The sequence below is a fragment of the Erithacus rubecula genome (assembly GCF_903797595.1).
Source record: "Erithacus rubecula genome assembly, chromosome: 2".
NCBI lineage: Eukaryota > Metazoa > Chordata > Aves > Passeriformes > Muscicapidae > Erithacus > Erithacus rubecula.
Window position 1 is genome coordinate 83,472,543 of NC_136685.1, and position 18,450 is coordinate 83,490,992.

An 18,450-nucleotide genomic window follows, 5' to 3' on the forward strand; every position below is an offset into this window, starting at 1 on the left:
TTTGTTTTTTGAACAAACGCCATTCCCAGCCCCACATCCTCACCCGGGCCCTGCGCTGCCCTGCGCGTCGCGGCGGGGGAGATGCCGCCCTGCGGCGCTGCCGCGGCGCGCCGGTGAGCGGGCGGGACTCGGTGTGTTGCAGGTGCCGCTGGCCGGACACCATGAGGGAGGCGGAGGTCGGGAGGCTCCTGGCTGCCAACCTGCTCTGCGCTCTGTCCATCGTCCTGGCCGCCCTCATCCCCGCCGTCTTCCTGGAAGGGTTCAGCGTCCTGGGAACGCACCTCACGTGGCTGTGTATTTGTTCTGTTTGTGTTGCTACCCTTAATATAATCTTGCACTTAGTCCTTAAACCAAATCAGTCTTCCAAGAGGCGTTCCTTTGCTCACAAGGTAAGATTTTTATTTTTTTTTTTTAATTCCTAAGTTGCTATCAAACAGTACAGAGGGGAAGGAAATTCTCTGAAATAAAGTATTTTTGATGGTGAATTCTCATTTTCCATTAGGGAGCTGAGTGTAGTACCTTTTGAAACAAAATTTTCAGTATTTTCATGGTGTTAAACTTTCTCTATCTATGAATGACCTGTTCGGGTGAGTGATTCTATGCTTTCCTGTGTCTTGTCAATGCAATATTATTTGTAGTCCCAAGAATTTGCACAGTGGCAAAATGAAATGGCACAGAACTCATTTTGTAGTCCAGGCCTGGCTCATCTTCTTGATAAGTGGATATAGCAAGCAGAAATGTCATCACACGTTTCTCGTGTGTGGCTGTAAGTTTGTAATAACTTTAAAAGAAAAAAACTCAGAATCTGATACGTAAAAGAGATACTATGCTGCATTTGAACGATTTTTAAAGTCATATGGAAAAGTATTAAAATGGCTCCGTTTCCTTGTATGATGAAATTTGCATACAGAAGAATCTGAAGTTGGGAGAAACTTTTTGTAGTTACAGCTTGCAACGGGGACCATTAAAGGTATAAATGGAATGCTTTTGAACAGAGTGATTTTGGAGCAGCTCAGGACTTCCCCAGCAGTGGGGGAATACCCCAGAGTTTTCCAGTCAGGTGGATAGTCTTGTACTCCTGACTTGCTGAGCCAGGCAAGACACAGTGAGTGATCCGAGGTGGTTCCTAAACATTTAAGTAATCGTCCCTGTGAGCATATCTTTGTATGCAAAGCTTCTGTCTAGTTTTGCTGACTGAGAAGGATGTGAAATGCACAAAACCGTGATGGAAAGTGAGCATTTTAACCATCCCTGATTTAAAAATGAAGCACACTTCATGTTCTAGGTGAGATTTCATCCCAGGAAATAAATATAGAAAGGAATAAATATAGAGAAATAAGGGTTCAAGGAAAGTTATGGATTTTACATTGGTGACCTGCTCAGAACAGACCTAACCAGAACTGTTTATCAAGTGTTTTTGCTTCTACGTGATATAGTGAGTACCCAGAAACTGTTGTTTAAGTTCATAGAAAATTACATGTTTTGCAGACTTACAGAAAGTTATGGATAATTCTCAAATATAGTCAGAATTTAAAATGCCAAGTTCAAAATGTAGTTTTAGTTAATGTAATTTTGATTCTCTGTGTAACAGACTTTTTAATATTGTATGTTTTCTTGCATTTAATTTTTTTTTCACTTTTTATGAGAGTTGCCTTTTAATGAATGGATATGACAGTCAGATGTAAAACAGAAGTGTAAAAATATCCAATAAAATTGCCTCTGGTTATCTTGTAATTTCTGGTTATATTTTTTGTTTGTTTGCCCCGTTTAATGGGATGCATGAAAAAACATTGTGGGTGGAGTGTGATCTTTTAAAATTAATTATTTAAAGCATTAATATATGGAAAACTGTTTTGAAATATGCCATGCTATTATACTGTGCTGCAGCTGAAATTAAAGAAGTAATTAGAGTACAATGCTGTTGATAAGATATAGACTGTGTATGTTACTTATGTTCTGTTTTGAAGCATTATTCTGATATTTCATTGCTCTTTTTTAGATATCCAGATTTCTAAAATGCTGTATATACTTTTTCATGTCTTGCATACTATTTCATGCGATTATTGTTCTTTATGGAGCACCTCTCATAGAGTAAGTCAGAAGACCCTCTCTTTCTCTAAACATTCTAAGGGGCAGCTCTCCTTGCAGATGTTGGTATAAGTACTTGAGTATTTTCTGGTACTCTGGAAGTTAAGGGATAAGCTCCTGGCTGGGGGAAGAAGGGTGGCTGGTTTAGCTTTCTCTTGGTTTTGGATTGTTTTGGGGTCTTTTTGTTTGCTTGTTCAATTCTAGTTTTTGGAAGCCAGCTCTTAAATGAGACTTCTGTAAATAGTAAGACAAACAACTCCTTTTATTTTAATTTTTATGTTAAACATATGGGCACAAACATTTTTTGGAGTTTCATTTAGTTATTTTCCCTATAAAATTCTAAACTGCACATCTCACATGTCTTTCATACTTTTAATATTAATGTTTTAGCTTTTATGAAAGTTTAAAAGAAGTATGAAGCAACCAGGGTTGTTAAGTTACACTAAGTTACTGACTAACAATAGCATCATGTAGTTTGGTTTCATGGTTGCTGTCACAACACCAAACTGGAAAAATAAATGGAATCATGAAGTAAATATCCAAGCATACTTCAATTTAGAGCTAATGATCTATGTGAGGTACACCTGTGTTTTTTAAAAAATGTTACAGGTATCAGGCATTTCAAAAAGTTATTACATCTCACTCTTGAGATAACAGCAGCACTCTTTCCAGCTTCCTTTACTATTCTACAGAGTAAGAAGAAAATATTTTATTCTTCTATGTGCAGTTTAAGAAAGCACACATGCTTTCACAAGTTGACTTAGAGGGGCTTTATTCTTCCTAAATCTTGGAAACTTTTAGAACATTAGCAACCACCTCACTTAATTTTCTGATATTCTTTTTATAGGTCAGTGACTGAGACGTTTTTGTTTGCAGTTCTTCTGTCTACATTTACCACTTTACAGTGCTTGTGTTTGCTGGGACCAAACCTACAGGCGTGGATACGGGTATTTAGTAAAAATGGGTAAGTTCTCATCTAAAGTTTCTGATATTTCTCTGAATGGAAATGGGCAGAATTAATGGAAACCATATATAGTGCAATTTTTTGTAAAGAAAATAAAACTTCCTTCAAGAATGGGTGGTTTTTGTATTTGTGATTACATACATTGCATACATAGCTTTTCTGTCAAAGATTTGTTTGAAGACAGTGATTCAGAAAAATGGCTTTTTATTTTTGGTATTCAGATGCTAAATTTCACTTTATATGTGTGTGAAGGAAGTAAAGTTTCCAGCACATTCTACTGGAGTGAAAACATTGTGCAGTCCTATATGATGGTTGTCAAATAAAGGGGAGACCTGATACCAAGCTGTGCATGGAGAGTCTTGCAAATGATCCAGTAGTACCTTCATAAATGCAGCCTTTAAAGTAGACATAGGAAGTTTAAAACTTACTGCCTTTAAACAGGCACAGTTTTAAACTTGAATATAATGTTGAAAATTACACATGATTTACTGTGTTCTTAAATATATAATCTTAACTCTTTTTTCGATTTCAAAGAAAGCTATTTTGAGTGTCAGAGTTTTCAAGCATTATTTTTTTCATGAGTATGTTTAAAGTAGAACAAGCCTTCTAACTGCATTTTCACCTGCAGTGGCAGTCATGGTATTAGCATATATCAAAGATAATGTATTTTTCAGAAGATTACCATTTCTTCTGCCTTTTTGCATTCCATAAATAATAGCATAGTTGAAAGACTGGGACACTGAAACATAAAGAGGTTTCACATGTGCTTAAGATCTAATAAGATTTTAGTATTTATTCCCCTTTAGTTGATGACAAGGATGAAGTCTTATCTCAAAAAGTGAAAAGTCATACTATGCTGCTGACCTGGAATGACTGGAATTATATGGAATTATTTTTGGTTTGCACTCCTGTAGGGAAGGACAAAGGTAGACTTTAATACTAGTTTCAGGTATTGAACTTTGGCTTATCTGTTCTCAGCTTACTGAAAATTATCTTGAGACTTTATTCAAGCCATCTACACTTGGGTTTTTTCAGTGAAAGAGTTGAATATACTGTAATAAAAGCAAGGATTTCTTTAGCAAGAATAAATCATTGCTGATTCACTTGACCATCTTTGGAGGTTTTGCAACTGGAAATAACAGCTGAATTGAAGTAACATACTTGATAATATCAGTCTGTCTTTGTGCCAGGTAGATTTTGAATGCCTGTTGATGCATTTCTTTCCTAGTCTTAATGCAATTTCAGTGCAATCTTTGTGTAGGAAACAGTTGTCTTGACACTTTCTCTATGAGGACTTGTAATACTTCTTACTAGTGAGCCATGTGACATTGCCAGAGTAAAATGTTTAGTATTAATGATGTTTGTTTACACTTTGAGTGAATGTAAACTACAAAGAAATATAGTAGCAGGTTTCTTTATGGATTATAGCAAGCTGCTCATTTAAAAATAATCCTGTGTTTTTTCGTTTGACTGCACAAAATTGGAATGTCTTAGTTCTGGGCACGAGATGAATGTAGTCATGCTATATTGAAAGATTGTCTCTAACCTTAACCATGTGGAATAAGATGGGACTGGTTAAATGGAAGAAAAGGCTGGTTAGGTAAAATCAACAGAGCTGCTTTCCTAGAAAGCAGAGTTTAGGGAATCTGTAGCAGGCTTGAAAGTCTGATTAAGTGTATAGCTTAGTGTGAAAAAAGAATATGTTTTAAAAGTACCTGGGTGCATTTAGACTTAAGTAACCTTAAGCCTATATGCACATAGAATGTGTGAGAAAAGTCTGTATTCTACATCACAAACCCTTCCATTCTCAGTTGGCTATAAATAGGGCCCTTTCATTAATGCTGCATTTGGAAAGAGGTGAGCCCACATCAGCATCTCTGGGCTCCTTATTTTGACATCTAGAGCTGTGACTGATGTCAGTGTCGTGACACTGATCAGGTGCTGCTGTGAGCAGTTGGAGGAAAGTAAAAGCTACAGATAGGGTTATCAGCATTAATGGCAGTGTGTGGCTGTTATTTAAATAGTGTTTCAATAACTTGGCTGAAACAGCCTCCTGCATAAAAGTCTGTAAGGAACCAGTTTTCAATTGCATTTTTTTTCTCTCTCTTTTTGGAGACTGTTTATTTCAAATCAGTGCTATGAGAAATTGTGTTGAAATTTCTGGTATAATACCAATTATAAGATATTACCAGGGTAGAAAAGAGATTTTATTTGGATATTGCAAAAAAACAGTAAAAAACCATGACATTAGGGCTCCTTCCTGTTTTCTTTATGCCTATTTTATCACTTTGTGAACTGCATATTCTTATAGATTTGAAATGTCCATTGTAAATGTAGGCATCATCACACACCAAGGCATATTTAGTCTGGCTGCAGCCAAGAATTCCAAATCTTTTCTATGAAGGAGCTGTCTCAGTAGATTTTATGTCAGCTAACCTCTTAATTCAAACATTATTTAAAGCTGAACTGAATGTGTTTTATTATTTAAAGGGGTGAAATACTTACTTTGTTTCTCAAGACTTTTCTGCCACTAGTGTTCATTTATCTTAAATAATAATCATTTTGTTTGCACGATTATCTTCAGTTTAAAATGGAAGAAACCTGGAAAATGTGAAGTTTGTAAACATTGCTGCAGTTGTTAGCCTCATGCAAATGAGGAGTTTATGTGGTGGTTTAAAGAATACCTTCTAAAATCTCAGTAGGTGTCAGTCATTCCATGAAGAAAAATGAGTAATGGGAGCATTTCTCTGTCAGGATAATGTTGGAGGACAAGTCAGGTTGTGTTTGGGTAGCCAGTCCATGCTGCAGAGGGGTTCAATTAGCAGCTGAAATAGTTGCCAAACTGCCAATGGCTGTTTTTCACTTGGGCACCGTGCCTTGCTAATTCTGTTGTTTTGCATTTGGACTCAGTCTGCTATCTCCATATGGTACAGCAGTCTCTGGTGAATCTGCCACACACACAAGATGTCTTGTGAGGTATAACTGTACCTCAGTCAGTCCTTGGTGTATTCTGTTGTCTCTTTTGCTGCTTTAAGACTGTAGTGAATGTTCTCTTCCTTGTTCTGCTCAACAGCTCTCTGCTCAGTTATTCAGCTTCTGAAAATAATTCACAAGAATTTTCTGTATGCAGACTCCTAAACAGTTTTGCAGCTATATTAGGAGGAGACTTTTCAAGAAAAAGAATCTCAAATGGGTAGAATTGTGAACCTGATGTATTTTAAGTTAAAAGAGTTGTGCTATTGTAGAAGAAACAGTTCTGATCCAAATGTCAACCTTGTATTGTCAGTTCTGTGGTCTGCAAGACCTTTTTTTCTGCAAACATTGAAAAATGTTTGCTTTAAACTTGTGAGCTGTTTGGTCAATAGCAAGTGCAGCAGTGTGTACTCAGAAGCAAAGAAATTTCATTCTCTTCAAAACCAAGGGTTCATGTCATGCAACCTAAACAGCACATGCATTGCTCAGTTTAGCAGTGTTTCAAACTCAATAGGAGTATTTCCAGGTAACATAAATTAGCTCTTGCAGTAAATGTCTCAAGGAAAAAAAAAAGTCCTGAAAGTGTGGTATAAAAAGATTGTAATTATAACTAAAATATGCTACTTAGATTTCACTTCTAGTTTGTATGATTTAGGAGAAACCTGCATACTATTTATCAAATACTTGAATTTTTGTATCTGTTCATAACCTCAAAAATTTTGGGAGAAATCTGATATTAGTCTCTGCCATGGTAACTTCTGCTGTTGTTGAAAACTTATAACACTTTTCACAGAGCTATGTCCATCTGGGAAAGCAGTCTGCAGATTACTTCCATGTGCAGTATACTTGGAGCTTGGTTTGGAGCATTTCCTATTCCTCTTGACTGGGATCGGCCATGGCAGGTTAGTATGTATACCCTTACCATAAAGGTACAAAATGCTAATTTTCTGGAGATGCATGCTGCACAAATTGCCTCTGAAGCTGTTCAGGTGTATTGCACTTGGCCATAAGCTCTTCCTACAGAGTTATGCCAAACTTTTAAAAACTCATTGGAAACATCTGTGCATAGGGTCTAAGGAAGTAAAATGCATTATTTTTACTTCCAGTTTAAATAGGTTCTTTTGTTACATGCTTGTGAGTGTCTGTTGCATGCAGATTTTATAATGGAATAGAGCTCTAATAATTTGGATAGCTGGAGGAGAAATGTGAAATGATGAAGATGGCTTCAAGTTTGCCTTCAGTCTAGTAGCTTTTATTGTTCGCAGCTAGGCAAAGAAAGATGCTTTCCTGTTCTTCCATAAAAGCACTTAACAGAAGGTATTTTAAATTTATTTAGATCATGTAGCCAAAGCATTGTACTAAACACTTCGGATTTCAAAGGTAGGCAAACATTTGCTCTTCAGTAGAGCAAGGAAAAATGTGAAGCTGGCATTGCAGATTCTATCTTTATAAATTCAAATGTTTATGCTATTTTCTTACTACGTTTCTTGGCATGGAGCAATGATTCAATTAAACATAACTGAAGTCTGGAACTGCCATAAAATGATGGCACCAGTAACAACTTCTTCCTACATGTGCTCAGTGGATGTTTTCTTTCGTCTGGTTACCAATCTCATCCACTCTTAGCTGAGTAGTGTCTGCCAGGCCTGTTCTTAAGCAGATGGTTTCAGAGGTTTCTTCCAGAAATTGGTGTGGCAGGCAGCACACTTTTCCTCTGTGATGTTGTAAAGATGCTGTGGCTTACAGATGCACTTAAAATTTGTCATCTGTAAGTAGCTCAAAGCCTGCTTTTATGCCATTAGTCTTTCATTGCAATAGTGTAATTAGGCATTAGGATTTGTATTTCAAAAATAATGGAGGGGTAGATTAATATTTTAAGCAAAAAAAATTCTTCCCTGAAAACACTTGGTTTTATTCTTGCAAGGTGTTTCACCATCAATCTGGCATAGATCTATGTTGGCACTAATTAATTGTTAACAGACATGAATGTTACCTAAAAATCAAGGGTTTCATTGAAATGCAATCTCCTGTGTTCCTATCTTCTTTCCAAGTCATTCTCACTTCCCTGTCCCAATGAGAGGCAAGCACTTTTTCCTTGCTCAGATGGGATTTTAAAGTAGCATGTCTCATCTGGCAGGTTTTGTTTTATTCCTAAAACCTCAGACTATGCTAATATGCTGTGTATAAAAACCTTCAACTTTTATGCACCAATGATATGAGGAAAACTTAGGTCAGGGGGCTCATTAACAAAAACAAAGACACTAATAGCTGAAGACAGATAAATTAGGTAGAGTTAATTTTTAGCTTTTTGTCCATTCCCACATCTTCCAATAGTGGGAGACACGAGTTTGATAATGGTCTGAAAATTTTCTCTGTTTGAAAACTCTTCCAAATTAAGAAAAGCCAAATATGACTGAAAATTTAGTTCTATAAACATCTAAAACAATACAATATAAATTCTCAGAACAGCAAAACATCTGCAGAAACTTCAGATACCCAAGCTGTTTCTGGATGTGAATGCTCTCCTGTGTTCCCTGTGTGTCTGAATTTCTCTTTTCCTTCACCATCTCCATCATCATTTCTGGCATGCTCCTGATATCAAAGTTAGCAGGGTAGAGTTTATGACTCTCAAATTTGCCATTAAAGCAATTTTCTTTTGCCTAAATCTGGAGCATTTGCTGCTGTTCTTTCCCTTCCCCTCGTTTTTCCCATTCTCACTTCTCCATCTTACTTGTAGAGTTTTAAATAGTGGAGTGGGGAAAGAATTTTTTGTTCCATTTTGAGTCTTACCTGCTTGATCATTAATGATGTGGGTGCAGTCATAGTGGAGTTTGCCTATCAGTCCTGCAGGCTGCCACTCCAACAATCTTTGAAAACTGCAATTTTAAATTCTAATTTTTTAAGATCTGCTATATTAGGGGCGATGGAAGAAGTTCCTGTCAAAATGTAATATAGTTTTTACAAAACCAGTTGTTTCAGTGAAGCAACACAGTGAAGCACCAAAATTGTAACAACCTTCAAGGCAGAAATCAACCTCTTTAAAATAGCTTGTCAAGGATCCTGCTCACAACTCTCAAGTTTTCAATCACCTATTAATAATCTGATGTATTTGTGAAGATGGTGCTTTAAATATCAGTCACCAAACCACAGAAGTGGGGGCAGTGTCCTGACCAGGTGTTTTCAGTGTTTGCCCAGGAAACACTGCTTCCCAGCTTGCCCAGCTCAGCCAAGCTGAGATGTATTGTGAATCAGCTTCTGGGGAAACACAACTTCATGCAACAGCTGATGTCTTTTGTCTTTCTGTTCCTGCTGAAAAGTATGGATTCAGCAACCCAGGTATTGCTTGTAGTGACAGCTGCATGTCTGTCTCAGAAATCTTCAGAACCAAGAGACATTTCTGTTCTTCAGAAGTTCACTGGGCATTGGCACAAAGCCCCTTTGCACAAGAGTATTCCTTTTGCTACTTGATGTCAGGTGATTACAGAAACTCACGTTAAATTCTTTCATTGTAGCAGTGAAAGAGGAGAGGAGGAGAGGTGCTTTCTGTGTTTTCTTCAACCTCAGACAGGGGAAACAAGAATGATCCTCATAAAAGGCTGGTGTTGTTGCAGATCTGTTTAGTGTGGGAAGATCTTCTGTGCTGATTCTTCCTGACCTGACCACTGACTTACTGAGCATAAAAATACCTGCATGTAATAGAGCTGCAGGATTATTAATAATATTTTTAATCTCCCCCAAGTACAATGACTACTAGTGTTTTGTATAGAACTTTCTAGAACTCTAGTTGGTAAGGAAAAACCTACAGATTCAGTCCCAAGCAAGGTCTAAAAGAAATCATGTATATCTTAATGTAGACTTAAAAGTAATCAGAACACAGTCAAAAACAAATTACTTCTAGACATCTGTATGAGTGAAGTATTAAGCTGCTGTGCTTCTGACATCAGCTGTTTCTTGTATTAGCCTAAAAACAGAGAGCTTGAGGATTACAATTTTGGATTTACCCTTTTCCTATCCAAAAATGGATTCAAATGGAACAGCTTAGTCTTTGAACTCAAGACCAGCTTTTGAGATAAAAAGAGGTTTCATTAGTAATTGTTTTCCTTTTTGTATTTTAGCCTTGTGCTGTAAACAATTTTTTTTTTTTTTATCTGTAGTGGAAGTGGTTCTGCTTTAAAGCAGAAAATGTGTTTTAAATCTTATTGGGGAAGACTAAAGATTATTTTAGAGAGCAGTGTTAAGGCCTTAAAGTTTGTATATTGCAAAATTTGGTTCTGATGGATCTGTATTGATTATAGTTAGTATTTGTGGTGTAACAACATGCAGTGTAAACACAGCTGCATTGCTTCCTTCGGGCAATTCATTATTGACAGACTGTCACAGACAAGGTGAAATTTGTACTACAAGAACTGGAGGGATCAGCAATAATTGAGATATTTCACATGCTAAAGCAAACCAAAGGGTTGTTGCTGCTGCCCTTGGGCTCTGTTGGCAGCCCTGGAATGTCAAAAGTTGTCAAAACTACAAAATACCCATCTGGTACAGAAATGTGAGGTTGGTATGAAAAATGATATTGCTGGATTTAGCTTTGTTAGAACAATATAGTATGGGGCAAGGTTCACAGAAAAAGTCACTTTGTCTTGAATTGGCATATTTCCCACTTGAGATTTAACAATCAGATCTGGTGTCTACACTTTAAACTGTAGACAGTTGAAGAGTGTCTACAATCAACTTTTAAATTGACAAGTCATTCAGAAAGGAGAGAATGTAAAGCTGCTTTTGTGAAGTGTGGTTTATTCATAGAATGAGCTTCAAATGAAAGTGGTCTGCAGTCACTCACCTAAAGCAAACAGGTTGGAGGGAATGCTGGAATCCCAGTGGAGTATTAAAGCTGTCTGCACTGTTCTGTGAGCTACTTGTCTGAATTGCCACTGTAATACATACGACAGTTCTGCTGCTGTCACTTTGCTGCTTTGTGTCCTTCAAAGAAAAAACAGCATCGGTTGCATATTTTGCTAATCTGTTTCCCTGCCCTTGGCCCTCTGTTTTGGATCTAGCATATTTTCCCTCAAACATAATAGAAAAATTAGAAGGTTGTTCTGATAGTCATTGCTTTACATGAGATGTATCAGTAGAATTGTTTGGCACTATTACCTGGATTTTACCTGGTCAGAAAACTGGATGTCAGCATCCTATGTATCTTTCACTAGAATTTGTTTTACTTCAAAGTACTTCAGGGTTCTGTGGAGTAAACCTGATGATGGATTTCGTAATAAGAGTTCCAATTAATGTGCTAATGACTAAAACCCAAATGCTACTTCATCATGACTTATTTACAAACCAAAGGAAACATATTGCTTCTTCATGTGTATGTCTTGTGACATGCAACAAAACTGAGATAAATTCAGATGTCTCAGAAAATCTTCACTTTATTTTCCATATTTATGTTTGAAAAATATTGCATACAGGGGATATTCAGATTAGTGTGCCTCTCTACCCTTAAAAATTATAAGGTTAATTGCATTTTTTAAAGCATACAACAATTTCTATGCTAAGTAAATATTACTTAACAGGAACAGAATATTGTTTCAGAAATAAACATTATTCAGGTAATTAATGCTAGTTTGAGAATGGAAATGAAAAATATATAAAGCATTTCTGTTAGACATATAAAATATATAGCTGAAAGTCAGTTTATGTCCTGTGATTCTTTTTTTTTTTAGTGATTTTGTTCTTAAAGCAACTTTTAAGCATGCCATGTATGTTACTCCTCTGCTAGCTTTAAGAAAATGTTTTTAACTGTGCAAAACAGTTGATCAGGGAAGCCTAGTCAATTTTTATTCCTGGTTGTAGGTATGTAGAATTCAGCCTATCTCAGACAAAGGTATAGGTAATTGCTTTACAGGAATGCAAGTTAGGCACAGGCAGTGTTTAGAGATTGTTGTCTTATTTTCCAGCAATTTTTAGAACAGTTTGCAACACTTAATTGTGATAATTTAAATAAGGTTGTTCTAGGTAACTTGGAGTTCTACATCCATCTCAGTTGCCTCTAGGCCTCTGCACAATGGGTGTATAAGGGTTACATTTAGCTAGAACAGTTCTACAAAGAAATAGAAAATAACTTCCTTTTTTGCAGTGGCTTAGTTTTTCCAGATTGCCTGTTTCAGTTTATGGTGCACATTTAATAATCACATGTGATCAGCATCCTGGCTTCACATGTCACTGAGAATTGGAACCTGAAAACACACCACCACTGAAAAGAAGGGGATGATGTAGGAGTTACAAGGCACATCCTTTCTCTACTCAGCCTGAGGAAATTAGTTGCAGAACATCATGGTATAGTTAAAGACCACAACTTTATCAGCATGCTTTCTGTGTGGTGGAACTATTTGCCACTGACAACAACTGGATTTAGCTCACTGAGGAGTTCTGTGTTTATTGCATGTTTTGGTACCAGACTTTTAAATCATGCCTCTGCATTTGTTGTGTGCAACTCTCCCATACATCTGGGGGTTTTTTGTAGCGTAGTTTTGATCTGTACTACCTTTTACTTGTGGTAAAAAGTGACTTTGAAACAATATTCTGCTTACAGTATTATCATTAGGTAGAAGTAAAATTGCTGTATTCCTACTTCATAGTGGATACTGCAAACATAATAGGTAGTGCTGAGATAGCTCATCTGAGTTGTCTGACTGCTGTGTAATTTAGCCAATATGACTGTAAATATTAGCCTTCGATGCCTCTCAGACATTTGTAGCCTGAAAAATAATCTGGAGAATCTTGGGTACACTTCTTGGTGCTTACTCAAGTAAGCTGAAATGGGACTCTAAACTTTGACTCTACTTTGGATCTTAATGCAAGTCAGAGAGTTTCCTTCTTGTATTCCTTTTTGGATCTACTACCCATTGTGAAAGTTTTGTTCTAAGAGGAGTTACTTTATGTGAGAAGAAGGGATAATATGCAGTTGGAGTTGTTTTAAACAGAGGTAGAAGCTTGTTCCATTTAAGTGTGGTTATCACTGTTTATTAAATAAAGTGTTTTCTCAGTGTAAACCTTAATGGTGAGGTTAAAGGTGGTTATGCTTGCTATAACTTTAGAACACAAATCCATGAAACCAACTTGTAGTTACAAATGCCAGCCTGGAAAAAACCTCACACTTTCTTCTTGGTGTGTGCTTGTCAGCACACACATTCTGTACAATGTGATAAGATACTTGTAGTTAACATGTGCATGCAACCAAAATAGATTAAAGGCATGTACTGAAGATTTTAAGACAGTGCAGACTAAACAATCAGGAATTTAAGGCATGTTAGAAACAGGGAGGGAAAATAATTGTGCTCGTTTATTCAGTTTTAAAATGAAACAAAAATTATTACATAGCCTTCTAATTGACAGTCAGAAATGAGTCTTTTGTAACAGTAAGCATACATAAAATCGTGTTCAGGAATATGAGAAAAACACTCTTAAGTTCACTAAAAAGAAAAGTAAGTACAGTAGATTGCCCCACTGTATCTGTATAATGAAAGTTCCAGCAGGAAGCTGCTTACTTCATAATAATCTTTAAAAACTTTGTGATGCTCCTCTGGTCTATAAGAAGCTGGCCCTTATGTCCTTATCAATGTCTGTGTAATTCCCTTGCCTGGGATGCCAGACTCAGATGACAAAACTGTCATGCAGTCAGATTTCTGGTTTAGCTAGCTACGTGCATAGTCCAGCAGAGCTAGATACCTTGCTGGGATCCTGCAGCATGCTCTGCTTTCCATGCAATATGCTAAGCATTCTCACTTCATAGAATCTTAGGTGTTATAAAGAACACTGAGGAAAACTAGCTCATTTGTGTCCTGAAATGTTGGCAATTCCTATTTTGAGTCATTATTCTTAACATGAGTTCTAATATATACTAAATACCTTGCAGTTCTGCAGTGTCTATTTAGCAAGCCTAAAGAAATTCCTGTTAAATCCTAACACTGCTGCCAGATGAAAAGGCAAAAAGAAAACTTAAACGAATAGCAGAAGTCAGAATAATTTTGCATTAAATACTGGCTCATGCTCTGTTCATTAAAATGCATTTTTTTGTTCTTTTTAAGATCCATTTTTGCCAAGCTGCTGTTCAGGTTCCTAGTAATCATCTACAGGTTGTTAAATTGCTCTTTTCATCATGCATTTGATATGTTAACTGATTCTTCTTGTGTTAGGCTGTGAGAATGGTAGCTGATGCTTCCCAGCTGCTGAGACAGATAAGGCATTTCATGACAGTTTCATGAAAAATGTTCTGTTCTATCTCCTATGCTCCCCACACTTCTCTCTCCATATCAGCCTTTTTTCCCCTCAACTAAAATGCAGCTAGGCCATGTGGCTAAACATCTTATTCCCTGCTGCTGACCCAGCCCAGACATGACATCAGTACTGAGGCAGGATATGTCAGCTTCCTCAAGGCAGAAGGGAGCATGATGTAGGAGGAACTGAGTTGAAAAGTTCTCAGGGGATGAGAGGGGTGTATTACAAATTGCATATTTTAAGCAAGCAGAATGAAATCTCTTGAAACAGGCAGACAGATATTTGCTGCTTAGATTTTTATCACTTAAAGGCAGTTCATACCAAGTCAAGGACTTTAAACCAAGTTTGAGATAATATGAGAGGGCAAAAGCAGGCCAATTGAGTAAGTCAAAGTCATTTTAGAAAGGTCCAGAAAGAAGTGATTGGGTCTCAGAAAAAATGAGGCCAGCAGCTAATACAAAATAAAGCAACCCACTTCCACAGAAAGAAGCAACCCATTTTCATCCACAGTCAAAAGCATGTGAAAGAGGTGTTATTTTAGTGCAGCTGGTGTGCTTAAGAGCCATATCTTAATCTGTCTTTGATAACTTGCTGCTTTAGATATACCCATGGGTGCCTCAGGCTGTATGTAGCCTAAAAGCCATCGGTCAAGAATAAAAGGTGCAGAACTGGTATTATTACCTGTTTGTTAGGGGCTTTTGCCCTTTCTTGAGGGTTAGAGAAAATGGCATAAGGACAGCAATGCTCTTAAGTCCAGGCTTTTAACTGCTATGCTTAGGGAGTTTCCAAAAAGCCAGTAAACTGCCCTCAGAGCTACTTTGGGCTGTCCAAGCAGCACAGAAAGAATAAGTGCCTGGCCCAGTACCCCTCTGTTCCATGCCACTGGGAGGGATGAGGTGGTGTCTCTGTCTTATTCATAGATGGAGAGATGAGATGTTTTGTTTTCTTCCCTTTGCTCCCTATCTTTGCCACCTGCCATTTGTGAGTGTTCAGAGGTCAGAGACTCAACTTTTAAGAGAGAGAACCTGAAACTTACATAAGGTAACACTGACTTTTAAAAACCAAAGCAAAAATTGAATGTTTTACGAGACAGACAGAGGCATAATTATATTAAAAGTTACATAGTATTGAGAAAACACATCCCAAGTTGCAGTTCAGTCAGGTGAAAGAGGCTACAAGAATCATCAGAGATGTTTTTAATCATACCAATAATCATCCACTATACACAAAATAGCACAATATACAAGGTCATTGGGTCATCAGGGATATTTGCGCTCTAGTTAGGTGAGTATGATCAATTCAGAGTCCATCATCTACCTATAGTTCTGAAAAGCAAATAGGCAACTACAAATTCACCTAATGTAGGTAAAAATTTAATGAAAGATTGATCATTGATCACTCAGCAAATTTGATGAAAAAGCACCACTGCATTAAGAAGCCTTTGTCCATAGTTTTGTGGATATTAGAGTGGTATTTGACTTCATCAGTGGATAAAAAAGTGTGAATTGTGTTCCTCTGAATGTTATGGAGTGAGGGGAAGTGTTTCAGGAACTTTATTGTTTTGTCCTTTAGACAAAGTGTGTAATATGCAAAATGCTAGAAATAATTACATTTCATTTAAAAGTTGAAAAGACCTACCTGAAGTGTAAGTTTAGCCAAGGCCACAAACTTATGTAAGTTTCAAATATATGTAATACCTTACTATGCCAAAGCCTCTCAAGGCTTTTTATAGATGATGTACAATACACAGTAAATGAATGAAAACAAGCAAATCTTTGGCTTGAGAGGCAACTGCTGAAATACTCAGCAACAAAAACAAGCAGCAGAGACAGAATGTATGAAAGAATGAAACAAGGTCAATAAAGAGTACCTAAGGCACCTTGTTTAATAGTTATCTTTGCTACACTCCTTAAGACCTCCAAATAACATATAAAGCTGTAAATGCTAAGGAATGTGAAGATGAAGCAACTGAGGAGATTGAAGATGAAAGAGCAGAGTACAAAATGCATTACTCTTATTCATAGTTAAAATTCTCATGATCAAAGGATGTGAATAAATGTATTCTTTTAAGTGATAATGAAGTAAAGAGAAGAATGAAAGCTAAGAAAATGAATGAAAGGAGGAACCAGTACCATTAAGAGTAAGTTCATTTGATATTCATGAATTGCAAGTCAAAGTGAAGTAGAAAAGAAGGCTGGAGATTGGGATATTTCCTCTATTGTCTAGTGCATTTCTCAGTATCAAGTACTATGGGGGGGGGGGGGAATATCGCCCTTAATTTAAAAACAAAATAATAGGAGAGTCCAGTCTGTACTTGCTTTTGGAATATGCACTGTACAGCAGGAACTGCAAAACTGTCCTTGCAAAAAAAAAAAAAAAAGCAAAGGAGAATTTTGAAGAGGCCTGGGAATTCTATTTATTCCAAAATAAATAAATTAATCACCACCTTAGGTGAGACTTTCATCAAATGCAGTATGTTCTGGACTGGTACTACAAGCTACATCTGATGACAAACTGGTTAAGTCTTGATTTGGCCACTCTTCCCTGCAAATCAGTAACAATTAAAAAAAAATAAATAAAGGGCATTACTATTCTGGGTCCGTACAAGATGGTTTGTTAGTCAGCTCTATTGAATTAGCTTCCCTTTCTTATACTAGAAAATAGAACATGTAATTAAAGCTCTTTGACATAACTGGCTTACTACAGGTTTGATGATCTGGGTGCAAGATGTTCAGTCAGCTTCCAAATTTGTGTTCCCTCCCTGATTTCCATCAGAGGGAAATTTATCCTTTTACATATTTTTCAAGGAAAAAAGTCAACAAACCTTTATGCATTTCAGTCTCTGGCCTTATATGAATACTAGTTCATCTATGCACACCTAAAAGTTTCAAAATACCATGGGAGATTGAAAGGAGAAATTGCTGAGAAATCTGTAGGTATCCAAATGTGTGCAGCAGAGTAGGAAGTTAGGTCAGCTGAATGCTTCAAGGGACATAAATACTTCTAAGGGGTTTTTTTTCCACATAGTTTTTGGACTATCAAACTAAAGTCTGCAATAGCCAGAAGCCTGCTTACATTTTAATGCGTATCAATTAAAAACTGTACAACAGCATTTAGTGTTCATGAAGATGATTGTTACGCTTTGGGCATTTTTAGGAAAGCACATATCAAGCTTTAAAGTAGAATAAGACTACTGTCTTTCAGTACCTAGACTTTGTGCTCATGAAGTACAGAAAACCACAGACATTTTCCTTATTGTCTGCATTTACCTTGCCTTCTCCCCCCAGGTATGGCCCATTTCCTGTTCCCTTGGAGCTACCTTTGGCTATATGGCTGGTCTGATTATTGCACCTCTGTGGATACACTGGAACCGGAAGCAGCTTACATACAAAAGCAGATAACTGGAGCAAGAAAAGAGACAAGGTATTTCTTTGTGCAGATTCCATACAGACTGTGCAAAAGTTGGGGTTTTTTAAGATATATATATATATATATAGTCAAAGCAGAAGACTGTCCCAATTCAGTTTGAGTATTTCAGGCCAAGCATCTCCACTCAGTAAAATCACATAGATGCCATTTCAGCATGGTGCAGTTTTTGCTTCCTCTAGACTGTGTAACCCTGAGAGATTGTACCTTCCAGTCTGAATAAAATATTTGTAACAGATGTGGTGGCTTCTTATTACAAGTTCGTTGAGTTTGATTTTATTCCTCTGGATTTCACTGGTTGTAGAAGGCAGAATCATAGGTTTAACTTTCAAACCTGGAACAAATTCACTTTGTATTTAATGCATTGTATTTAAAATCAGTAGAATTTCACAGTAAGCCTGGCCATTGTCAAATGTCTCTCACGTGATCAAACAGCAGTTTATGCATCTTGAGCCTATTCTCTTCTTCACTGTGTGTTTCTTTGGAGTTAGAATGGCTATAATAGCTTCATCAAAAACAGTCTTCAGTCCTTTCTGTGTTAAAGCTGAACACTCCACATAGCAGTAGGCTCCTATCTGTCAAGAAAATAAGTTAATTCAATTGCAGTATGTCTCAGCTGCTCAATTCCATCTGGACACTTCTGCTTCCTCCCCCCTCCCAGCAACATTATATTGTTTGGCTGCAATCTAAAAAAGTTATCTGCATGTGCACCCCCCTGTAGGAGA

General features: G+C 37.0%; 2 protein-coding genes across 4 annotated transcripts in view; one reads left to right on the plus strand and one right to left on the minus strand.

Annotated features, from left to right (window-relative positions):
- PIGF (phosphatidylinositol glycan anchor biosynthesis class F) overlaps window positions 1-18,450 on the plus strand; it is a 20,085-nt gene continuing 1,635 nt past the window's right edge. The window contains exons 1-5 of one of the 2 annotated variants that reach the window (XM_079298022.1): window positions 1-389; window positions 2,000-2,091; window positions 2,936-3,052; window positions 6,819-6,927; window positions 17,587-17,722. In XM_079298022.1, the coding sequence (XP_079154148.1) occupies window positions 162-389; window positions 2,000-2,091; window positions 2,936-3,052; window positions 6,819-6,927; window positions 17,587-17,700 (660 nt within the window). In that variant the 5' untranslated portion in view covers window positions 1-161 and the 3' untranslated portion in view covers window positions 17,701-17,722. Of the gene's footprint in view, window positions 390-1,999; window positions 2,092-2,935; window positions 3,053-6,818; window positions 6,928-17,586; window positions 17,964-18,450 lie in introns of those variants that run through there. The other variant, XM_079298021.1, reaches the window with a different exon arrangement.
- RHOQ (ras homolog family member Q) overlaps window positions 13,345-18,450 on the minus strand; it is a 21,995-nt gene continuing 16,889 nt past the window's right edge. Inside the window, exon 5 of one of the 2 annotated variants that reach the window (XM_079298024.1) lies at window positions 13,345-18,296. In XM_079298024.1, coding sequence (XP_079154150.1) covers window positions 18,264-18,296 — 33 coding nt within the window. In that variant the 3' untranslated portion in view covers window positions 13,345-18,263. Of the gene's footprint in view, window positions 18,301-18,450 lie in introns of both variants that reach the window. The other variant, XM_079298023.1, reaches the window with a different exon arrangement.